The sequence below is a fragment of the Eptatretus burgeri genome, chromosome 16, assembly GCF_056783735.1.
Source record: "Eptatretus burgeri isolate ZD-2024b chromosome 16, Ebu_testis_v1, whole genome shotgun sequence".
Lineage (NCBI taxonomy): Eukaryota > Metazoa > Chordata > Myxini > Myxiniformes > Myxinidae > Eptatretus > Eptatretus burgeri.
This window is the reverse complement of record NC_140976.1, coordinates 43804708-43829850: the sequence shown is the minus strand read 5'-3', so window position 1 is coordinate 43829850 and position 25143 is coordinate 43804708. Positions and strand designations below refer to the sequence as shown.

The 25143-nt window shown below is 45.9% G+C and overlaps 2 protein-coding genes across 8 annotated transcripts in view; one reads left to right on the top strand and one right to left on the bottom strand.

Moving 5' to 3' along the window:
* ATP7B (ATPase copper transporting beta) overlaps nucleotides 1-14105 on the bottom strand; it is an 84345-nt gene extending 70240 nt beyond the window's left edge. For 3 of the 4 annotated variants that reach the window (XM_085860669.1, XM_085860666.1, XM_085860670.1), the window contains exons 1-5: nucleotides 13824-14105; nucleotides 13035-13200; nucleotides 9234-9536; nucleotides 8683-9088; nucleotides 5421-5516 (exon numbers count right to left, since the gene is read on the bottom strand). In XM_085860669.1, coding sequence (XP_085716795.1) covers nucleotides 5421-5516; nucleotides 8683-9088; nucleotides 9234-9536; nucleotides 13035-13196 — 967 coding nt within the window. In that variant the 5' untranslated portion in view covers nucleotides 13197-13200; nucleotides 13824-14105. Of the gene's footprint in view, nucleotides 1-5420; nucleotides 5517-8682; nucleotides 9089-9233; nucleotides 9537-13034; nucleotides 13201-13819 lie in introns of all 4 variants that reach the window. The other variant, XM_085860668.1, reaches the window with a different exon arrangement.
* The window catches only part of ALG11 (ALG11 alpha-1,2-mannosyltransferase), a 47674-nt gene continuing 36565 nt past the window's right edge, over nucleotides 14035-25143 (top strand). For 2 of the 4 annotated variants that reach the window (XM_085860671.1, XM_085860674.1), the window contains exons 1-3: nucleotides 14281-14435; nucleotides 20816-20879; nucleotides 22402-22655. In XM_085860671.1, the coding sequence (XP_085716797.1) occupies nucleotides 14296-14435; nucleotides 20816-20879; nucleotides 22402-22655 (458 nt within the window). In that variant the 5' untranslated portion in view covers nucleotides 14281-14295. Of the gene's footprint in view, nucleotides 14174-14280; nucleotides 14436-20815; nucleotides 20884-22401; nucleotides 22656-25143 lie in introns of those variants that run through there. The other 2 variants (XM_085860672.1, XM_085860673.1) reach the window with 2 other exon arrangements.

Sequence of the window (25143 nt, the reverse complement as noted above, 5' to 3'; positions counted from 1 at the left end):
GGTTGCCCGTGGCATCGCGGACCAAGCAATACAACTTGACCTACTCAGTGAGAAGAACCAGGACATGCCATTAAAGGACATGATAGAGTATATCGAGGCCAAAGAGTCTGGAAAACGCTCGGCATCGCGCCTGCTTGACACTCAGAGCACGGACGCGATCAGTAGTTCGTATCGGCGGGGAAAGCGACAGGACGTCCGCGCCAGAGTAGGAGCCAGGCCGGAAAAACGGAAGGCCAAGCCCGAAGGAGTATGCATCTACTGCGGCGAGGTGGGCCACGGCAAAACGCCTCAATGGCACGCCAGACGATTTGTTCCCAAACGATGCCATTCAAACGATGCCCGCCAACAACCAAACCACCACAGCAAACCCCCCACCACCTTCGCCTTTCTCCTTCCACAACCATCAACCACACCACCAGTCAACACCAAACGCCGTGCTGTCCAGGGCCCGTTCGGTAATTGATGCCAAACGCGTCGAGCCGCGGGTACGAATGCGTTCCCTTCAGGAGAGGAAAACAGATCAGGAAGGCTTCATGCCCCTTTTCTTCCATCCAATGACTGAGCGTCGGGTGGCATGGCCCCGCCTCCGAATCCACTGTGAATGCGTTCCCTTCAGGAGAGGAAAACGGATCAGGAAGGCTTCACGCCCCTTTTTTGCCCGACCAATGGCTGAACGTCGGGTGGCATGGCCCCGCCTCCAAGCGCATTTTGCTCCGCGAATCTGCATACAGGTTCCTCCCCCAGTCTATAAAAGACGCGAGTACGACGCAGCTCGGGTGTGTGTCCAGGAAGGAGTGTGAAGAAACGTGTCCAGAAAGATGTCCAGCGTGTGTGTCCAGGAAGGAGTGTGAAGACACGTGTCCAGAAAGGTGTCCAGCTCGTGTGTGCAGAAAGGGGTGCAGAAAGTGGGTCCAATCGGAAGTCGTGAAGTCTGAGGCATGTGTTTGCGGGGATCAGACGGCGAAGGGGACGGAGTTCGGAATGGAGGTCGAGGGACGAGTCGCGGAGTGGAGTAGGGATGCAGAGGAGGGCTCAGGGGCAAGAGTTCGCCGGAGTCAGGTGCGGTCCCGGGACCCCGCTAGCGGGACGCAGCGTCCGCCATTCCCCTCTCCCGACCCCGAACATCAACAACCCCCCCCCCCCATCCGCGCTGAGATAGCGCCGGTAACCCCGTCCGTTCTCCAACCTAACCGTGGTGCCTGCGCGACGCACGCCTGGAGGAGCTCACCGACCATACCAGGGGCACGGAGTCAAGCGCGTTACGCGGACATTGCGGCTAGCCCGCCATCGCTCCACGAGGGCGCGGGTAAGATCCCTTCAGTCTCGTGGACCTGGCCGATTACCCAGGTCACACGTTCATTTGGTCCACGGACCTGTCTGCCTCCTTGCCTGTGAGGGTGGCTTGTGTTTTCTTTGCTTTTTGTGTAAATGTATGTGTGGCGCCAGTCTTGTAAGTAAACCTGTATAAGTGTGCTGAAAATAATTGCCCTTTTTATTCGGTTGTAGCTCTGCGTATCTTTTATTGTTGTAACTGTTATATGTGCATTTTTGTATGGCTGTAAATACGTGCTTGCCGTGTGTGTGTGTGTGTGTGTGTGTGTGTGTGTGTGTGTGTGTGTGTGTGTGTGTGTGTGTGTGTGTGTGTGTGTGTGTGTGTGTGTGTGTGTGTGTGTGTGTGTGTGTGTGTGTGTGTGTGAGAGAAATAAAAGTGCTTGCTTGTTGACCTGTTTTCCCCGTTTCGTTGCATCCTTTCCTCCTTTGAAAGTTCCATCTTGCATCATGTAAGGGATTGGTAGTGGGTGTAGACACCCAATAAATAATCTGAACCGTCGAGGTCGACGATAACTCCGCTCGGTTATCCCTGCAGCACGGAACGAGCCGCTTCAGCGCTTCGTGTCCAAAGTCGACCTGCGGCGAGGTACGATCACCCGGTCGACCACTCGCACAGGTACTTAGGTAGGTCGAATTTGGCGAGCAACCCTATCCTGCGCGGGTGGGCAATTGGCACGATCGTGGTGAGGTTAAACCCCCACCCGTAACTGGCTCCTGGCGGTAATTCCAGGAGGGTCATGACTGAATTGTCCGTTCCGGTGGGCGACACGTCGCGATTTGAGTTATGTGGCCGATCGCACACCGGGCGGGAGGAAATTCGTAACAATGTGTGTGTGTGTGTGTGTATATATATATATATATATATATATATATATATATATATATATATATATATATATATATATATATATATATATATTGTTACGGTTGTGGAAATTCACAGAACACCATTCAGGTTTCCCAGAGATCAGTTATGTTGATAAGTGAGTGTTCAGATAAGATTTCCCCACCGATGTCTAAGGGATTTATTCGTGTACCCGGGCTGTGATATTTGAGGAAGTGTTTTTCTTTTGCTATCTTTTTTTTGGACCAACCGCTTCACAACAACCACCTCCACCACCAACATCGCTCTCATCAACCATCTCCACAACGACCACCACGACATCCCCTCACCACCTACGCCACAACAAACATCGCCTCACCTTCATCTTCACGAACACCGCCATCTTGTTACCGGCAACAGCGCCCTGAACGAACAACATCTCTGCTACCAGACGCGGGGACTCCTTCGTTGGGGCGAGGGTCGACGATTTCACCCACGTCCGCTCTCTCCGAGCTTCGCGACAATTCGGATCAAAAGATCAAAAGGGGCGGAGCCGGCGGGGTTTCAGATGTGAGAGATCGGAGATCAAAACCTCGCCTCATGGATCCAATACAAGGGCGCGCAGAAACGCCAAGCGTGCAGTTGTGTGGAGTCGCGTTGGGAGCTGGGTCAGTCTGGAGTCTGGAGTCTGCAGTCGGTGAGGAGCTGGAGAGAGCGGAGGAGACTGGAGCTCGGAGCGTGGCCTGCCATGCCGTGCCGAACAGTGGGTCGCTGGAGAGAGGCCAGAGAGGAGTTGCCAACCAGCGGCAAACGGTCTGAGGTGATCGGGCCCCAGGACAGTCCGAACGACGCTGAGGAACGGACGGGCTCTTAAGAGAGCATCAACTCTGAAAGAGCAAAGGCCCGTTCGTTCCTCTGAGGCGTTGTCAACTAGGCCCAATCGACCGGGCCGCACGACGAGGCCTGGGCCGAGCCGCGGTCACGCCAGCTGCCGTGTGGGCGGGACATCGAGGAGTGCCCAGCGAGTCGCCACGAAGGCGACAGGTAACCAGCGCGGTCTCTCGGAGCTTTTGCGGTCTCCACAGCTCCGTGACTTATAAAGACCCACGAGGTACAGTTCTGCCCCCCCCCTTGCCTTTTCTGGGGTTTTTCTATGCATGACTTTCGTGGCGCCTAGTACGTTAAGTAGAACTGTTAAGTGCATGTGTGTACATAATAAATAGACGGTTGTAGTTCTTTGTCTTGCTCGTGTTTTGTCCCATACGTGACTGCATGATTGCATACGTGCATTGGTTGCATACATGACTGCTTACGAGTGTGAAATAAATGTCATTGTTTAAATGTTCACCCCTTCGTTGCGTCCTTTCCCTCATTGAACTGCCAAAATTAAGTTCGGAATACTAGCTGGCTTTTTAATAGCCGATAAAAGAATCGGGTCCAACGGGGCTTCGCGATAATACCCCGCTCGGTTATCACAGAACGGAGCGAGCTGCTGAAGTGGCTCGTTTCCAAGCAGGCCCCGTTGAGGTACAATCTCTCGGTAGTCTGCCCGCGCGATTAATTAGGTAAATCGACCATTCGGCGATCGGACCCTGTAGCGCGGGTAGAGTATTGACAAGGCTGTGGTGTGCTTAAAACACACCCAGAGCTGGATTTTGGCGTTGTTCCGAAAGCTGCGAGTAGGTTTGCCTGTTCGGTGGTCGAGAGCGGCCGCGATTGGCTAGAAGCGGTCACCCGCATGCCGATGGGTGGGAAACCACAACAATATATAAACAGGAACAAATTCCTGCATGGGGCGAATGTGAAAAAATTCAGACTCATCTAGAGACTCGAACCCAAGGACGTCATCACTTTTGCGGCAACAGCCCACTGAGCTATTGAGTTTTCAGATATCCTCAGAAATTCAACACACACACATACCCCCACCCCCCTTTCCATGTAACAACGATAAATCAAAATTTGCATGGATCTGGGATTTTGCACTTCCTATCGGACACATTCAGCAACCTCCACCATTTCACATATCCAACACCACTACTCTTCCCATGATGCCATCCTCACCATAATCCTACACCAGATAAATGCTCTGCCCTTCCAAACATCCCCTCGATTAACTTCTCACTAAGACAACCTGTTCACCTCCAAACAGTTCAACATAGTATTGTTCTGCAAGCTCCGAAAACCTGCTCCTCGTTGCGGTTCAACTACCTGATGACCATTTTATTTTATTTTATTTATATTTTTGGGCTTGGTGGAGGGAGGGGGGGAAAGGACGAGTTATTGTTTTTGTCTCTGACACTATAGGTTTGTGTCATGCTCTTACATAATCCTGCAATCTTTGACCCTCCACAATTGGTTCATTTCACATTTGTCAAGCTTGCATCGCCTGCATATTACTAGGTGTGACTCCCATTTGTTGGATAAAGATCCACAATACCTCAACAATATTCATTCCCACAAACTCCAGCAGAAACCGTTCTGTATTTCTCTCTCTCAACCTAAACGTGCTCACGGACTTCTCCTCCATATCAATTCCCTTTAAGATGAGAAGTCAGGACTCGAACCACACACACACACACACAACATAACGATGGGTTCCACATCCTCTTCTCAATCTTCCTTTCTCCAGGAGTTCCACCTGCTTTGTTGATATGCACCAAACACACACAATTATTACTCTAATTACTAACCATACTGCCAATGACCTTCCCTCCTACATGTCAACTCTTACCAATTCCTTGCTGATATTGTCATCCCTACACCATCACTTGTTCCATCTCAACCACCATGTAAAAACTTGTCCTTCCTCAAGACTTGCCACTGTGTCTCCTCGTCTTCTCTCACAGATAAAATATCTCCAGCTTTCTCCAAAACATCACCTCAACTAACTCCAGCCCCTTTGAACTTGTTCAGTGCTCCCAGCGGGACCGATTCTTGTATGGAGCTGCTGCTGAAACTCATCCAGCATAACATACATCACATAATAACGAATAAATGTGTGATCGATCATTGGTCTCTGCACTATCAAACGGCTCCAAAGTTTGATTTTGGAAAAATATATATATATATATATATATATATATATATATATATATATATATATATATATATATATATGGTGATGATGTGTACTAAATGTATGATCAAAATGAGAAGTGACACAGTGAGAGTTCTTTTTTTGTTATGACATTAAAGTTACGAAAGTTGAACCACGAACGTTCCATGCAAGCATGCATCCTGTTCAGCCCGAAAGGACAGCACTTGCCCGAGTTCTTGGCTTTCTCACAACTTGGGACACCAAATGGCCGAGAGCGAGAAACGTCTGATGTCTGAGAAGGTGATGTGCTGGACAGCACCGTTGCTGAAACAATACACATGCACAATGATTGTTATACTCACAGTTATGCCACATGGGACTTCATACGAGGGTTTATTGGAGAGAAAAAAAATCCAGAAACAAACACAATAAAAAAGCTCAAAAAGAAGACGTAATGAAGTAGCAAACTAAAGGAGGTGAATTGCACATAAGAAGAGCAATAAGAGACGAGAGAGTTCATGGAACACAATACTCCGTGCAGTCTTGACAAACAAGGACATGGGTGGGATTTACGGGCAGAAAATTTGATTGGTCGAGACGACGTAAAATGCCATAATAATTTGTCCAAGTACTTTTATTTATTTTTTTTGTATACATAGTTGAGGCTCATAGTATTACACTGACTGGATCAAGATACAGAAGCAAACCCTCAGGTGGGAAAACATGAAATTTGAAAGGAGGGATTGGGGTGGGGTTAACGAGGGTAGAAAACATCATGGTTTTTGGATTGGGGACAATCTGAGATGGTGGGGGAACAGCTTCACCTCGAGGGAAGAATGAGACTGAAGAGAATGTGGAAGTTGGTTTCACAGGCGGGGAAATAGAAACAGGAACGAATGAGTGTGCAGATGAGCAATGATCTGCTAACACAGTCGGTTTTCAAAATGCCAAGAAGGCGATTTGTGTTCTCCAGTGTTCAAGTATATAATGCAATTCAAATAAAACAAACATTTTATAGGTTGTAGGAAAAAAAAAAGTCATTAGTTATACAGTCATCCCCCGTATATCGCGGGAGGGGGGGGGTTGGGGAGTGAAAATCCGCGATGAATGGACGCCTCCCCAAAAAATGCCTATTTTCTTTATAAACGTGGTGTATAAACACGATTGGGTTTGATTTATATCGAGTGATTATTAAACGCTGGGTGGTGTATAAACACGATTGGGTTTGATTTATATCGAGTGCATAATAAACGCTGGGTGGTGTATAAACACGATTGGGTTTGATTTATATCGAGTGCATAATAAACGCTGGGTGGTGTATAAACACGATTGGGTTTGATTTATATCGAGTGATTATTAAACGCTGGGTGGTGTATAAACACGATTGGGTTTTATTTATAGGAAGTGAATATTAAACGCTGGGCGGTGTGTAAACACGATTGGGGTTTTTTTTATATCGAGTGATTATTAAACGCTGGGTGGTGTATAAACACGATTCGGTTTGATTTATATCGAGTGATTATTAAACGCTGGGCGGTGTATAAACACAATTGGATTTGATTTATATCGAGTGAATATAAACCTTCCTCTGGCGCTTCGGTTCCTTGCCAGAAGCCTTAGAAGGTGCAAGACGTTTGGGCAGCATCGTGGGGCTTGGAGAAAAAAAAAATGTACAAAATATTCAAAGTTCACAAGCGAAACTTTGTCTCGTGCATTGTGTGACTGGTCGAGCGCCACGCATTATAATCTATTGCTTAAATAATTTCTATTTTATATATTATTACCGCGATATACCGGGGGAATCCGCAGAAAAAATTAGTTAGGTTCCAAGGGAAAAACCGCGATGAAGCAGGGGATTACTGTATTTTTAAACTGCTATTGATGCAGCATCTTTTACCCCACCCTATCTAATGTGTTACAAGAGTTCTTTGTGCCTTTTAAGACATCCTTAGAAACAAGAAGTTTCCTGTTTGGAACGATTTTTAACCTCCGCCATCGAAGATGGACGGAGGTTACTGTTTTCACCCGTCTGTCTTTGTTACTTACGAAATCTAAAGATTTCGTAAGTATATTGATGACTTCCGTTTCTGTTTGTTTGTTTGTTTGTAGGCACGATAACTCGAGAACGGAAGAAGCTACCAATGTCAAATTACACCACGTGATTCAGGAGGGTGATGGCTAGTGCCGATTAGATTTTGGTCAAAATCGGTCAAAGGTCAAGGTCACGGTGAGGTCAAATATTCTATTTTTGATGGCTTGGTACAGATAACTCGAGAACGGAAGAAGCTACCAATGTCAAATTACACCACGTGATTCACGAGGGTGATGGCTCGTGCCGATTAGATTTTGGTCAAACTCGGTCAAAGGTCAAGGTCACAGTGAGGTCAAACATCCAAAACATTCGATTTTTGATGGTTTGGCACAGAATCATCGCAGAAACTTCTGGTTTGCGTTGCTACCTTCTCGAGAGACAGCTTTTATTAGACAAGGTCAGAGGTCAAGTTGACGATTTCGTAAGTACCAGTCTATGACTGCTTGTTTGGTTGGTTGTTTGTTTGTAAACAGTATTACGGAAAAACTCCTTGACGGATTTCGACGAAACTTGGTGCGGGGGATTAGGTATGGTCCAAGGATCATGCCATTAGATTTTGGACTTGGTCCAAAGTCCAATATGGCCGCTATGGTGGCCATTTTGAAAAAAATATTTGAATTTTTGTTTTTGCATTTCTACATGTTTTAAGTGATTTCCAACCAAAAATAAATAAATTTGTTAGAGAAAAAAAAAATTTGCAACTTTTTTTGAAAAAAAATTCGATTTTATTTGAAAATATTTGAAGTTTTTTTGCATTTCTACATGTTTTAAGTGATTTCCAACCCCCCCTCAAAAAAAATTTGTTCGAGAAAAAAAAAACAAATTTTGCAACTTTTTTTTTCAAAAAAAATTTCAATTTTATTTTTTTGGCATTTCTACATGCGCGTCGATCTAGTTTAGTTTATTCAATCGTGGTTCAGTAGAGTCTGATCCGTTTTGACCTACAATGAATAGGATATCAGGTTCACTTAAGTGACCCAGCAGTATTGGCGGCGGAGGTTTTGCACTCTACCGAGTGCTCCCCCTCTCGTAAAACTTCTTTCACTGCCAGACAGGCAGACAGACAGACTAAAAAAAAATCACCTCATTCCTCTCTGCACATGCATGATTGGGCCAAATTCAGAGCCAAGGTACTGCTAAACTACAGGTTCGTTTTCCGATTCGTGTTCACAATAAAACATTCAATTAAAATTAAGGTGTTCCTTGATCATAAACTGACGATTGCACACAGACAGACGACAGACAAAGTGAACCAATTGCGTAACCGCACTTTCTGCTTCGCACGTGCAGGATAAAAATTGAGCGATTTAAAAAATTCATGTTCTTGGGAGATTCTCGTGTGCAAACAAACAGGAAAATAAATGAGAGAGAAAAAAAAAATAAGAAAAATGCAATTACCAGAGTAAGGTCCATCCTGAAGTTCGGATACAACATGGCAAATGTCGTCGACTTTGACATTGCCCTGTTCGTACTCCACATTTACCAAGCAACTGTCGAGGGACACAGTGGCACCACGTACACCTGGCGTGCCCGACAGCGCAGTCTCCACGGCGTGCTTTCCTGCTGCAGAATGCAGGCCCGTGATGCTCAGCACCACCGTACCAACTGCTCGAAAACCGCCGACAGGAGGTGGGGGCAGAGTTGGGATGAATGGTAAACCAGAGCTACAGGGTATGCCATTGAGAGTGTTGGTACTCAGAGGCTCAACAACTGAATCCTTCTCAGCAGATAAACCAGATGGCAAGGTTTCCTTTCCAGCAGAGTCTTCCTTCTGCGGAGTTGCTTCAAATCCAGCATCCTCCACCTGGCAAATGCATTGAAATATCAGATTCCATATCAGAATGAGGGGGGGGGGGATTAGGAATATATTGATTGATATTTACCAATGGAAGTGCAAAAAAAAGCAAAAAAAAACAATCACGGAATAAAAAATTCCATCATGGCCCTACCAAAGAGCAGATGGTGGCAACTGATGTAGAGGAGAGATCGTAGGTAATAATTGCACTGCCAGGCTCAAGGGAGACAGAGAGGGCTATCAGGCCAGGCTGGTCTTTCAGGGCATTCTCAACACTACTCACGCATGACATGCATGTCATACCATGTATGTGTAGTGTTGACCTGGCGACAGGGAGTGGATCAAGAGCAGAGGTATTTGCCTCAAATCCACAGTCTTCAATGGCGTCAGCAAGGGAGGTTGGACTCTGAAGCTCAGAGTCATAACAGAGATGGGCCTCCTTAAGCTCCAGAAACACCTGTATACAAAACATGATGGTTTATTGTTAATCTCACTCAAGGTGTTTTCAGACTCACAACTCAAACGAGATTCCAACGCTCAATACCCCAAAACGAATTTGTAGCTCGAAGCATCATCGTGCATCGGCTTTTGTATATAATCAATATGTGGGGCCTAATCAAACAAATGTTGCTGTTTTTTTGTCACACACCGAACTTCATCAGAACCCATCCACAACATTTGGAGATATCCTGCACACAAACAGACAGACCTGAAGACATTACCTCCTTCCACCTTTGGTGGCAGAAATAATTAAAAACATACTTATATATTTTTTTACTGGTTTGAGTCTTATGAAAGAGCAAAGTGGTGGAGTGTATGAACAAACAGTCAGGCAGCTGTGGGAAGCAGATCGAATAAACAAGAAAATAACAGAAAGAGAGAGTGGCGAGGCAGAAACAGACACCTGCAAGTAAGAGGGTTGCGCAACGCGGATGAGATCCCAGCTGTTTCCGGGATCCCCGCAGAGGTCCCGGGACCATAAGGTAGCATCATCCCGGCCAGGCCGGGTCTGCAGATGGGATCCTACCAGGCAAGGTTAATGGGGGTAAGAGATATTGTGGGTAAGGATTGGGGGGAGGGGTGGCATGAGATAGTGGTACACCACCTCTATGAAGCATTGGAGGTAAGAGTGGGATTTGAAAGCCTCTGGAAGGAGGTTCCATAGATGGGAGGAAGCAAGGAATAAAATAATTGAGGTGTGCAGTCGGCGTGGATTTAAGGAGTTTAACCAAGAAAGGGTTACTATAAGAACACGTACAACCTGGAGGAGCTGGAGAGGGCTGGATGGCTGAGAGAGCAGAGGGAGCTCGACCAGAGGAAAGGAGGTTAAAAACAACAACAAAAACAACAAAAAAAAAAAACAGGCAACCAACCTGGCTGTGAGGTGAGAGCAACAAGCCTTGTGCTTTGGATTAGAGTCATCCTTTCTCATTCATTGTCTGGTCACTTCATTAAAGGCACCACCATGACATTACATGTCAAAACTGTGTTGAAAAGGGTTTGATGACTCAAGCCAAATACTTATACTGCTACTACCAGTCAGTGGTGTATCGAACTCTCTGTTTCTGTCCCTCTCTCTTCACTCTGTTCGAAACACCGGTCGAGCTTCTACTCGTCACCCTCCTTTCCCTCCATATCAATCGCCATTCCTCTTCCTTCTTCCCCCGCACCATGTTCCCAATGTCCATCAACTTGCAACAATTCAAATCATCAATCAATTGTCTAGAATCTCGATTGCATTTTCCCCCATCTTCTTTTGTTTCCTTTTCACGATGAGGGGCCCTCTTGGTTTTGGCCTTGACACTTCCCTGTGATGATTTGGCCTCGACGCTTCGCCCTTTTTGGAGTTGTTAAAACTTTATAACCTCTTCACAATGTCACTTGGGAATGTGACATTTGCAAAATGCACAACACTTGGACCCTGTCGACCTCTATGTTGGAATTAAAAAAATCAAATAAAAAAATCACAGAAATAAACGACTTTTATGGAATATTGCAGAAATGCACACAGAATTCCAATATGTGTTACCCCAAACCGAACTAGTACAAGGGTAAATAAAGAAGTTATTCCTTTGACAACAGAGCAAATGGATGGAATCAACAGAACATTGATCGACGTGTGCTAACCGCTGTGGGACACAAGGAGAAGCTGACGTTTCGGGCATTAACCTTTCGTCGGAGCCAAAAAAAGAGACACCGAAGCCTGAAACATCAGCTTCTTGCTTCCGACGGTGGTTAATGTACCTGGATAAACATTCTGTCGATTCCATCCATCGTTCTACCTGTTCAGCGATGCAGAAAACCCTGGTGTTTGCTTATCGGTTAAGGGAGCTGACTTAAGATCGTTGGGTCTCGAGTTCGAGCCCTTGTCATGCCGTTGAAATGATTGGCAAATTAATACACACAACTACGTGTTTCCTTGGTCATCTACCAGAAGAGGTTCAGTCTCTTGAATTTTGAGGCCTCGTGTTTTGAGAACAGTCATGACGGTTCCTGGGCCAACAACTTAGCAAACCTGGCAGCAGATTGGGCATCCCTCCGTCGATCCAAGACTTTCCTTGTAAAATCAGAACTATTTACAGTCAAGAAGGGAAACAAAACCTTTGTCCATAGCTCGATGGAGTATTGCTCTCCACGGTAGGTTGGTGCCCCAGAATCACATCCGTCTCTCCTGGATTCTCTGAGTTCTAAAACCCTCAAGTTGTTGTAATCTGCCATGATGAGGCCAAGGCACATGATCTGTTCCTCTCACATCACAAGCAAGTTGGCGGTCTCTCTTTTATACACTCCAACATTGCTCGCTCCGCTCTCTCAGCCCTCCGACCCTCCCAGCAACTCCAGGATGTACACGTTCTTCGAGTAATACCCTCCTAGTTAAACTTCCAAAATCCAGGCTGATTCTGCACACCTCAACTCATTTCTTCCTGTCTTCTCTTATCTATGGAATCATCTTCCAGAGGCTATTCTGTCTCACTGTTCTCTCCAGGGATTCAAGTCGGCAGCGTACCACCATCTCGTGTCACCCCCTTCTTGATGCATGATATTCACTATCCCCGTTAACCTGTGCTAACCCAACTATCTTACTTGCCGATTTCAGTGTTACCTCCCTTTTCATCTATCTCTCTTATTTTCCTTGCTTTCTTCCTTCCTTCCCTGTTCGATTTCCCTCTCTCCAGTTGTGCCCGATTGTTCTCATCTTCCCACTGTTAATATCATCTTGCTTTTCCATGTGCCTTGCTCTTGTAGAAAAACAAGGTCTAACAAAGCAATGCACCAAAACGTGTTGGGAAGGGTGTCTAGAGAGGTTGGGGGGGGGGGAGTGGGTTAGGGTTAGTTGGCACGTGGCAGTCATCGGTGCCGGACTGGTTTTCACAACAGAATTATCCATTGCCATCTCCATCACATCAGGAGATTTTTTCCCACAGCACTGATGGGGTGTGAAGGTAAGAAATCGAGCATTTTGGGCTCCGTGCTCATCTCCATCGGTATTTGCACAACATGTGCCAGCGAGCGAGCCGTATTGCTCGGAGCACCCAAGTAGTTGGCTTTTCCGGACGAGCTCAGAGGTAAAAGTTCTGTGCAGCGAGAACAAAGCACCCATCCGAGCTTTGGCTCGCTTTTGCTTACGTCGTGATCAAAGGTATTTCACAGCAATTCACATCATCAGCAGAAAGGCAGAACAGGAGTGCGGCACATTCTCACGGTTCAGGGATTCTATCCCAATGTTTTTTATGACTGTATCTATATTTTGTCTAAAGTAAGGGGGCACAAGGATAAAAAAAAAACAAATAAAGACTTTAAAGTGCTGGCTGTGAGATAACGCTACGTTGCATGAGCTTGTTGAGACTTGGCAACGCAAGCAGCAACCATCCTGATATGCTTATCGGCAGCAGACAAAGTTTTCACAATATGAATAACGGCATTTGGCAGAAAAAAATAAAAGAAGAGCCAATACCTTCACCGAGAGGACACCAGGCAACGAGGACAGTGCTGCGGTGAGCGAGTGCACACACGATTGGCACGTCATGCCCGTCACTGGGATGGTAACCGCACAGAGATGGGCACCTGCCATCGCTGCGTGCATGCGTCCGTCCCAATCAAACGACCATGGGATCATACACCTTTGTGAGAGAACACCAGGATTACAAAACAACAAACAATTCATCCGTTGCTTTTTTTTTTTTTTTCCACGTAACCCCCGTTACGGTGCAGGTAGCACCGATCCCAGGCTAGAATTGGTCGCAGACACTCGTATGATGGTGCAACCAGGGTAGAGTGGTGGAAAATACAACCTCAACTTCCATTAGAATGTGCAACATCAGCTCACTCACTCAATCAGGTACCAGGAGGGGATTGCCAACTCAATTATCCTGTTGTTTTGGTGGCTCTTTCATTCTGTCTCAAAGGATCACGCGCTTCCCCCTCCCCCCCTCTAACACCCCTTCCAGATCTGGTGGACCTTTGTATAATCACAGAAATGTTTATAAAAAAAAAACTTGCCAAACGAAAGTAAGAGGTTATTAAAACGGCAAATCCTGCCGTGCAGGACAGCCAGCTTAAACGCCATTGTGGGAGGGGGGGGGGATACGTGATATTCATGTTCCACGAGTCACTCATTCGCTCCGGCCATTTGATTCGTGTTTATTAAACCGAACCGGTCCTCGTTTAACCGTCTCTCGAGGACGTTGTGGTCATTTCGCCCCCATCAGCAACAACTTTCAGAATCCAAGCAGCGCTTACTTACTGACGGCGTGTGTGCAGCGAAGACCGCCCGACGTCCCGCACACCGGATCACCTTCACACCTTCACACCGGACACAGTCACAGCTCCCAGAGACAAAGGTTCAACATTCCGCGAGACTTTATTTCAACCAACTCAAGATGTCCGACTGAGACGAAGCGGTCACAAGGACAGGAAACTGCGTGGACCGACACAGCACGAGGTCATCGTCACGACCTGGAACATGTCCATAACAAACACCACATCGACATCGACATCGATCGGCGGACCGAGCGAGGCTGCTCCGGTAGTGCGAAGGGGAAGGAGGAGGGGCACGGAACGTGAAGCCAGCGAATGGTGAACACCGGCCAACAGGTAAATGCCAATGACGTCATGTCACGACGTGAGGAAAAAAAAAAAATATCACACCCCGAGTTTAACTCGGGTGAGAAGGGCCGAAACATGCTCGAGGAGAGTAGATCTTTATCACGTGGTTCATGGACTTGTACCGTGTTCCTTCATACATGACGTTGGTCAACGACTCTTACAACAGCAACACTTCCATGACGTCACGGCGTTTCACTTCTGGCCCGAACGTAAAATGTGATGACGTCAGCTCGTCGAGTCAACGAGGAAAGTCAGTTTGTATTTTACAATCATGCCGTAATGATAATGATAATATTATTATAACTATAATGAAGTTACAATCATACTGTAATTCGAGAAGGATCTGTTTGTTTTATTTTCTCCACGAACTCCTGCAAACAACTGCACGGAATGGGTTTAAATGGTGGAACATGTACTCGGTGTGTGAAGGTTGTACTCGGTGTGTGAAGGTTGTACTCTGTGTGTGGAGGTTGTACTCTGTGTGTGAAGGTTGTACTCTGTGTGTGAAGGTTGTACTCTGTGTGTGGAGGTTGTACTCTGTGTGTGAAGGTTGTACTCTGTGTGAAGGTTGTACTCGGTGTGTGGAGGTTGTACTCTGTGTGTGGAGGTTGTACTCTGTGTGTGGAGGTTGTACTCTGTGTGTGGAGGTTGTACTCTGTGTGTGAAGGTTGTACTCTGTGTGTGAAGGTTGTACTCTGTGTGTGGAGGTTGTACTCTGTGTGTGGAGGTTGTACTCTGTGTGTGGAGGTTGTACTCTGTGTGTGAAGGTTGTACTCTGTGTGAAGGTTGTACTCGGTGTGTGAAGGTTGTACTCGGTGTGTGAAGGTTGTACTCGGTGTGTGAAGGTTGTACTCTGTGTGTGAAGGTTGTACTCTGTGTGTGAAGGTTGTACTCTGTGTGTGAAGGTTGTACTCGGTGTGTGAAGGTTGTACTCTGTGTGTGGAGGTTGTACTCTGTGTGTGGAGGTTGTACTCCGCGTGTGGAGGCTGTACTCTGTGTGTGCAGGCTGTACTCTGTGTGTGGAGGTTGTACTCTGTGTGTGGAGCTTGTACTCGGTGTGTGGAGGTTGTACTCTGTGTGTGGAGGTTGTACTCTGTGTGTGGAGGTTGTACTCGGTGTGTGAAGGTTGTACTCTGTGTGTACAGGTTGTACTCTGTGTGTGGAGGTTGTACTCTGTGTGTGGAGGTTGTACTCTGTGTGTGAAGGTTGTACTCTGTGTGTGAAGGTTGTACTCGGTGTGTGAAGGTTGTACTCGGTGTGTGAAGGTTGTACTCGGTGTGTGAAGGTTGTACTCTGTGTGTGAAGGTTGTACTCTGTGTGTGAAGGTTGTACTCGGTGTGTGGAGGTTGTACTCTGTGTGTGGAGGTTGTACTCTGTGTGTGAAGGTTGTACTCTGTGTGTGGAGGTTGTACTCTGTGTGTGAAGGTTGTACTCGGTGTGTGAAGGTTGTACTCTGTGTGAGGAGGTTGTACTCTGTGTGTGAAGGTTGTACTCTGTGAGTGAAGGTTGTACTCGGTGTGTGGAGGTTGTACTCTGTGTGTGAAGGTTGTACTCTGTGTGTGGAGGTTGTACTCTGTGTGTGAAGGTTGTACTCGGTGTGTGAAGGTTGTACTCTGTGTGTGAAGGTTGTACTCTGTGTGTGAAGGTTGTACTCTGTGTGTGGAGGTTGTACTCTGTGTGTGGAGGTTGTACTCTGTGTGTGGAGGTTGTACTCTGTGTGTGGAGGTTGTACTCTGTGTGTGGAGGTTGTACTCTGTGTGTGGAGGTTGTACTCTGTGTGTGGAGGTTGTACTCTGTGTGTGGAGGTTGTACTCTGTGTGTGGAGGTTGTACTCTGTGTGTGGAGGTTGTACTCTGTGTGTGGAGGTTGTACTCTGTGTGTGAAGGTTGTACTCTGTGTGTGAAGGTTGTACTCGGTGTGTGAAGGTTGTACTCTGTGTGTGAAGGTTGTACTCGGTGTGTGAAGGTTGTACTCTGTGTGTGGAGGTTGTACTCTGTGTGTGAAGGTTGTACTCTGTGTGTGAAGGTTGTACTCTGTGTGTGGAGGTTGTACTCTGTGTGTGAAGGTTGTACTCTGTGTGTGGAGGTTGTACTCTGTGTGTGGAGGTTGTACTCTGTGTGTGGAGGTTGTACTCTGTGTGTGAAGGTTGTACTCTGTGTGTGAAGGTTGTACTCTGTGTGTGGAGGTTGTACTCTGTGTGTGAAGGTTGTACTCTGTGTGTGGAGGTTGTACTCTGTGTGTGAAGGTTGTACTCTGTGTGTGGAGGTTGTACTCTGTGTGTGGAGGTTGTACTCTGTGTGTGGAGGTTGTACTCTGTGTGTGGAGGTTGTACTCTGTGTGTGGAGGTTGTACTCTGTGTGTGAAGGTTGTACTCTGTGTGTGGAGGTTGTACTCTGTGTGTGAAGGTTGTACTCTGTGTGTGAAGGTTGTACTCGGTGTGTGAAGGTTGTACTCTGTGTGTGAAGGTTGTACTCTGTGTGTGGAGGTTGTACTCTGTGTGTGAAGGTTGTACTCTGTGTGTGGAGGTTGTACTCTGTGTGTGGAGGTTGTACTCTGTGTGTGAAGGTTGTACTCTGTGTGTGGAGGTTGTACTCTGTGTGTGAAGGTTGTACTCTGTGTGTGGAGGTTGTACTCTGTGTGTGGAGGTTGTACTCTGTGTGTACAGGTTGTACTCTGTGTGTGGAGGTTGTACTCTGTGTGTGAAGGTTGTACTCTGTGTGTGGAGGTTGTACTCGGTGTGTGGAGGTTGTACTCGGTGTGTGGAGGTTGTACTCTGTGTGTACAGGTTGTACTCTGTGTGTGGAGGTTGTACTCTGTGTGTGGAGGTTGTACTCTGTGTGTACAGGTTGTACTCTGTGTGTACAGGTTGTACTCTGTGTGTACAGGTTGTACTCTGTGTGTACAGGTTGTACTCTGTGTGTGGAGGTTGTACTCTGTGTGTGGAGGTTGTACTCTGTGTGTGGAGGTTGTACTCTGTGTGTGGAGGTTGTACTCTGTGTGTACAGGTTGTACTCTGTGTGTACAGGTTGTACTCTGTGTGTACAGGTTGTACTCTGTGTGTGGAGGTTGTACTCTGTGTGTGGAGGTTGTACTCTGTGTGTGGAGGTTGTACTCGGTGTGTGGAGGTTGTACTCTGTGTGTGGAGGTTGTACTCTGTGTGTGGAGGTTGTACTCGGTGTGTGGAGGTTGTACTCTGTGTGTGGAGGTTGTACTCTGTGTGTGGAGGTTGTACTCTGTGTGTGGAGGTTGTACTCTGTGTGTGAAGGTTGTACTCGGTGTGTGAAGGTTGTACTCGGTGTGTGAAGGTTGTACTCTGTGTGTGGAGGTTGTACTCTGTGTGTGGAGGTTGTACTCTGTGTGTGGAGGTTGTACTCTGTGTGTGAAGGTTGTACTCTGTGTGTGGAGGTTGTACTCGGTGTGTGGAGGTTGTACTCTGTGTGTGGAGGTTGTACTCTGTGTGTGGAGGTTGTACTCTGTGTGTGAAGGTTGTACTCTGTGTGTGGAGGTTGTACTCTGTGTGTGAAGGTTGTACTCTGTGTGTGAAGGTTGTACTCGGTGTGTGAAGGTTGTACTCTGTGTGTGAAGGTTGTACTCTGTGTGTGAAGGTTGTACTCTGTGTGTGGAGGTTGTACTCTGTGTGTGAAGGTTGTACTCTGTGTGTGGAGGTTGTACTCTGTGTGTGGAGGTTGTACTCTGTGTGTGAAGGTTGTACTCTGTGTGTGAAGGTTGTACTCTGTGTGTGGAGGTTGTACTCTGTGTGTGAAGGTTGTACTCTGTGTGTGGAGGTTGTACTCTGTGTGTGGAGGTTGTACTCTGTGTGTACAGGTTGTACTCTGTGTGTGGAGGTTGTACTCTGTGTGTGAAGGTTGTACTCTGTGTGTGGAGGTTGTACTCGGTGTGTGGAGGTTGTACTCGGTGTGTGGAGGTTGTACTCGGTGTGTGGAGGTTGTACTCTGTGTGTACAGGTTGTACTCTGTGTGTGGAGGTTGTACTCTGTGTGTGGAGGTTGTACTCTGTGTGTGGAGGTTGTACTCTGTGTGTGGAGGTTGTACTCTGTGTGTACAGGTTGTACTCTGTGTGTACAGGTTGTACTCTGTGTGTACAGGTTGTACTCTGTGTGTACAGGTTGTACTCTGTGTGTGGAGGTTGTACTCTGTGTGTGGAGGTTGTACTCTGTGTGTGGAGGTTGTACTCTGTGTGTGGAGGTTGTACTCTGTGTGTACAGGTTGTACTCTGTGTGTACAGGTTGTACTCTGTGTGTACAGGTTGTACTCTGTGTGTGGAGGTTGTACTCTGTGTGTGGAGGTTGTACTCTGTGTGTGGAGGTTGTACTCGGTGTGTGGAGGTTGTACTCTGTGTGTGGAGGTTGTACTCTGTGTGTGGAGGTTGTACTCGGTGTGTGAAGGTTGTACTCTGTGTGTACAGGTTGTACTCTGTGTGTGGAGGTTGTACTCTGTGTGTGCAGGTCTTACTCATGGTGTGAATGTTGTACTCGGGGTGTGAAGGTCTTACTCATGGTGTGAGGGTTGTACTTGGGGTGTGAAGGTCTTACTCATGGTGTGAATGTTGTACTCGGGGTGTGAAGGTCTTACTCATGGTGTGAATGTTGTACTCGGGGTGTGAAGGTCTTACTCATGGTGTGAATGTTGTACTCGGGGTGTGAAGGTCTTACTCATGGTGTGAGGGTTGTACTCGGGGTGTGAAGGTCTTACTCATGGTGTGAATGTTGTACTCGGGGTGTGAAGGTCTTACTCATGGTGTGAATGTTGTACTCGGGGTGTGAAGGTCTTACTCATGGTGTGAATGTTGTACTCGGGGTGTGAAGCTCTTACTCATGGTGTGAGGGTTGTACTCGGGGTGTGAAGGTCTTACTCATGGTGTGAATGTTGTACTCGGGGTGTGAAGGTCTTACTCATGGTGTGAGGGTTGTACTCGGGGTGTGAAGGGCTTACTCATGGTGTGAATGTTGTACTCGGGGTGTGAAGGTCTTACTCATGGTGTGAATGTTGTACTCGGGGTGTGAAGGTCTTACTCATGGTGTGAGGGTTGTACTCGGGGTGTGAAGGTCTTACTCATGGTGTGAGGGTTGTACTCGGGGTGTGAAGGTCTTACTCATGGTGTGAATGTTGTACTCGGGGTGTGAAGGTCTTACTCATGGTGTGAATGTTGTACTCGGGGTGTGAAGGTCTTACTCATGGTGTGAATGTTGTACTCGGGGTGTGAAGGTCTTACTCATGGTGTGAGGGTTGTACTCGGGGTGTGAAGGTCTTACTCATGGTGTGAATGTTGTACTCGGGGTGTGAAGGTCTTACTCATGGTGTGAATGTTGTACTCGGGGTGTGAAGGTCTTACTCATGGTGTGAGGGTTGTACTCGGTGTGTGCAGGTCTTACTCATGGTGTGAGGGTTGTACTCGGTGTGTGCAGGTCTTACTCATGGTGTGAATGTTGTGACAGCATGTGAGTGACAGCATCACTCTCGGTGTGAGGAGGTATTTCAAGTCGTTCTAAAATCTCCCAATATTTATCTCCGCCACCGAAGGTGGACGGAGATTGTGTTTTTATTTCTGCCTCTGCCTGTTTGTCTTTGACCATGATGTCTCAATAAGTTGTGGACGAGTTGTGTAGGTGACAAGAACAAGCCGACCCGATATTGGTTCAGGTACACATCCGAGATGCGACCTATCATTGGGATACAAAACGTAAACGGTTCAGCCTGACGGGGGTGTCGCTCCACCGAGTGTTGTTGTACACATAGTCGAGGCTCCCAGAAGAGCTGTGGTGTGTGTGCTCCAAGGTTGACAGGGAGAGGAGATGTTAGGATTTCGTTGAGAGCCACACCGAACCTTGGCCACGAGACTAGAACAAGTCGGTTATCCAAGGGTGGAGTTAGCTTTAGATGCCATTGGTAGAGAGTTTGTCGAGTAAGACAGGATTCCAGACTCCAGTGTGAGTACTTAAGCCGCTTGGTGAGCGCTCTTCAAGCTGATTGGTCTGAATCCAAATTGGTTCCGTGGCCCTGGTGACACGGGCTTGTGAGAGAAAATGAAGGATTTCATATCAACTGCAATGAATCTGTGGTAAATCCACAGAAATTCCTTCAGGATTGGCTGTTCACTTACAATATTCATACATCATTCTCATAATCAACTTGCAATAATCATAATCGAGGGTCGCCGTAATAATACAGTACTCGAGATCGGCGATGTTTTTGAACATTTCCGTTTAGAATGTTTTTTTTTTTTGTTTTTTTCCGATCGTGCTCCTTTTATCATCATGTCCGGCGGAATTCGTCAATAATAATATGCCATTTGTAAATATACTTCGACGTATACAATGCACATATATTTGCTTCACAAACACATGCAGTTGATGTATGCAACGCAATCCGGATGAGTTGATGCGGAGAGAGATGATTATTCGGATTTACCTCACGGGCGGTGTATTAACACGAATATCGTTGTTTGGTTGTTTTTGGGCTCTTGTACATTTAGTAAAGTATTACATGTATACTGTACATGTAATAAAGTATTGAAAATAAAAAATATATATTGATGACTGTTTTACGAACAGCGATGATGATTAAGTATTTGTTGTTTTGTGCTTTTTTTTGTTTGTTTGTTTGTCTACAGTCGTGATACATTCCCGGAAGAGGAAGTGACGAAATTCATTGACTGCGATCACTTTCTTCTTACCGTGAGTATGTGCTCGGATGGGCTTGTGTTTCCTCAATGCATTCGTTCGAATCACTCTGTCCCCGTAACCATTCCCCTCACAGCCCTCTCTTCCTTCAACCTTCTGTGTTCATTCTCGTCGTTTTATTCGTTCCTTCCTGCCTCCTCATCCATTCATCGCCAAGCTCTTCCTCTTTTCGAACCCTTACCCCCTTTATTTTTTTATTTTTTTTATACTTCACAGGACTACTCTCGTGCAACAACAAACGTCGATAAATAATCCCCAACCTTTCCATTCATCACATCTCCTCTTGGAGTCATCTACATATTGCATACGCAAAGGATGAGATTTTGGGGAGAGGAGTGATTGGTGGTGAGAAGAGAGCAGAAGGGAGAGGGATGTTTATGAGAAGGGAGTAATAAATATTCTGACATTTTGTGGAACGTTTATTTTTTTTTCGATACAAAGTCGAGGCTCGTGGAAGAGCGTTCGGATGTCACCGAACGGAAGGAACAGTGGAAAGAGTGGGGAAACACACCGACATCAGGGTTGAGGGACAAAGTGGAGAAGAATAAGGGGTAGGGGGGAGGATGCATGGGGTGGACAAGATGGATACAGAAGGAAACTCTCAGTTGGGAAAACTGGAAATTTGGAAGGAGGAGGGATTGGGGGTGGTGAATGGGTTAACGAGGAAAAAAAAGATCATGATTTTGGATTGGGGACAATCTGAGATGGTGATGAACAGCTACCTTGAAGACCTGGAGGGAAGGATGACATTGAAGAGAATGTGGATGCTGGTTCCGTAGGTGGGGTAAAAAAGAGGAGCAAATGAGGAGGTGAGCAGTGATCCTGGATGTAGGGAGTTCCACCAGAAGGGGTTGATGGTGGACCATGTGTGTTCTGTAGAAATCCAGGTGGTTGGGGGATGGAGGGGTGAAGTATGGAAAGATCAGACAGAGGGTGCAAGACCAGAAAGGAAGCTGTAGAAGACCGAGACCATTGACCTGCCTGCGACAGGAAAGCGACAGGCCCATCAATTTCTGCTTCATCGCAGGAGATTCCAGCGATTCTTGAAGGCCTTGGTTTCCACAGTGTCAAGCTGAGCAAGATGTGAGCCAGGGTAGCCAGCTCAGGTGAGAGAGCAGTACTCCATCAAGCTTTGGATGAAGGCCTTGGAGGTGGATAGGAGTTCATGTGTGCCAAGGAAAGACTTTGCATGATGGTCGGCGAATGGCTTTGGAGACCAACTGAGAAATGTGGTTTGCCCAAGAAAGATAGCTGATAATGTCATATGTCATAGCTTTTTTGTTCCTCCTCTAATACAAAGTTATAAAAACAAAACAGTAAACAATGGTATTTCTATTCAAAGTTTCAAAATCGCACTGCACAACGCCCGATGCATACTTGTTTCCGTGATGCATGAATCTCAAATTGCTCCATCCATAAATCTCCACCTACAAGTCCCATGAACTCGTAACTCGTCATATCTGTGGCCACTTCTACATCCCATAACCCTTTCTGACCATCTTCTGTAAACTTACAGGCAAGTTTCCAGATGGCTTGCGAACTGGCCTCCTTGTTGGCTGTCATAGGTGGCCTGCTGTCCTATGGCATGTGGCTTGCCTGGCTGGGCCTTGCTTATGCTCTCAGCTTTACAGCCGCCAGCAGGTTGTACTGCACATGGCGTCGGCGAGGTGAGGCACACCGTCCTGTCGTAGCATTCTTTCACCCGTACTGCAATGCTGGTGGTGGAGGAGAAAGAGTACTATGGTGTGCGATCCGCGCTCTTCAAAAGAGGTATATACAGGTACTATCATGACCTTTTGCTGTTGCGGGTCAAGTTTTTGTGTCAAAAAGGAACTTCAAACCTGCACACCACACACACATACCCTTACCACCCCTGACATTTCTCTGTACCCCCATAATGTCATTTAGCCAGCCTCATCCTGACCCTGTACAAGATTCCCAATGGTTGCCAAATACTTTCATGGAATTGAAGTAATCACCTGGAAAAATAGTACTTTTACAAAATTGTACAATAACACTTGCTTTATCAATTCCAGAGTGATATAAAAATTGCTTACTGTGTAAGCAAAATATACTAGTGTAGACTTGCATGACGATAAAAAATATTTGTTGTAAAATAAAACTTGTTTTGTGTACTTTTTATTTCCTCCACCACCAAGGGTGGCTGGAGGTTATATTTTCACCCCTGTCTGTCTGTCTGTCTGTCTGTCTCTGTGAGCACAATATCTCAAAAAGTTATGGACTAAATTTTGTGGACAGGTTGGCTGTGACCTGGATAAATTATTTCGATTTTAGTGAAGATCCAAATCCAGATTTGATAGTTTTTAAAGAGATTCTTCACCATTGTGAAATAGGACCAAAAACTATATATAGCAGGGTATCTCAAAAAAGTGGTGGACGGATTCGGACGAAACTTGGTGGACACGTTGGGTGTGTGACAAGGAGGAATTGATTCCGTTTCGGTGAAGATTCGATTGGATTTTGGTGTTTTTTTGTGATCTAAAATGCCAAGTGATCAATTTTATTTTGAAGTATATAGCCAATAGCCATATATGCGTTAGCTTCATTATACGAGAATTACAGCCTTTCAACCGGTTGAGTAGAAAACCTACAGTGAAAAAAGACAACAACATCCACATCACTGAAGGTTTTCTATTAATGCATTCTGTGATAATTATGGTATTAAAAGAACTGTTCACCATGACACACGCTCATTTGTGTATTTATAATGTGAGGCTAGCAACAATGGTGACACCATTCAATACTCTTGCCCTTGCTTGCGCTGGATTTTTTTTTGTAGACAAAGTCGAGGCTCATGGAAGAGCGAGAATACAGAGCATACCGGCTCTGCATCCGGATCTCCGAAATCTAACCGGCTTGTTCTTGTCACCTACCAAACTCATCCACAAAGTTTCGTCCAAATCCGTCGAATACTTTTTTGAGATATCATGCTATACGTATATGGTGTTTCGCCGTATCACTCAATGGTGAAGAATCGCTTTAAAAATTCTTGAATCTTCATGAAAATTGAATTAATTCCTCCTTGCCACACACCCAACCTGCCCACCAAATTTTGTCTGAATCCGTCCACAACGTTTTGAGACATCCTGTTCACAGACAAACAAACGCGCAGCAGGGGTGAAAACATAACCTCTGCCTTAAAAAAGGGGGGAAGCATAAGAACTTAGTGAAAAGGGGGGAAACATACCAACAACAAGTTTGAGGGATACATGGAGTAAATATGGGCATTGGGCAGAATGAGTTCAAGGGGTTGGGAAGGAGGACACACAGGGTGAATGAGCTAGATACAAAGTGAAACACAGCAAGAAGAAGAAGGGAAATTCGGGAGATGAAAGGGAAATGTACAAAAACAAGAAAAAATAGGGGGAGTAACAGATATATAACCTGATGTTTTTGATAATCATTTTATGAATAAGTGTGCATCATAGTTTGTGTTGTGAATAAATACTGGTGTAAAGTTGATTTGGATTTTGAGAATTGATATTACAACTATTGTTGTTGTTTCATATGTGGCATGTGACTTCTCGCTGCATGATTTCTGGAAGTGTGGCTGTGCTTTTGATGCTGTGCCCCTGTTACCAGTAGGCTGGTACTCATTTGCCGACCTCAGAAGGATGATAGGCTGAGTCAACCCACCTGGTGTTATTTCAATGGTTGACAGGGGTTCGAACCCATTACCCTGAGATCTTAAGCCAGCCACCTTATCCGTTAAGCCAACACGAGGCTTATTACAACTATAGTACGACTCATCTGTACTTACCAGTTATTGGACAATGATCTCTCACTTTTGGTTTAATTCTAACTCTGTCATTACAGGTATGATATTTGTCATTCTTATTAAAATATTGAATATCTTGTTCTTTCATTAGAATTGGTTTAGGTACTTTATGATTTATGATATTTGTTCAATCAATTGCTTATTTTTCGAATCTCTTAATAAATGATTTCGATGCATTTAGTCCTCCGCATGATTGTAAGTTATTACAGTCATCTCCAACTGATGATTTTATGAAATGGCAGAATCCACACGGTTTATATTTTTGGGATAATTTAGTGGAGGATTTATCTGGATGAAGTGTGCAAGTGTTTACTTATTATGCCTCCGCCGACGAAGGCATTATGTTTTTGGGTTGTACGTACGTACGTTCTGCCGTAACCAATGTTTGTTACTGTGATAACTTGTGAACCACTGAAAGGATTTTAAACAAACTTGGTAGAAAAGTGTATTATGATGCAA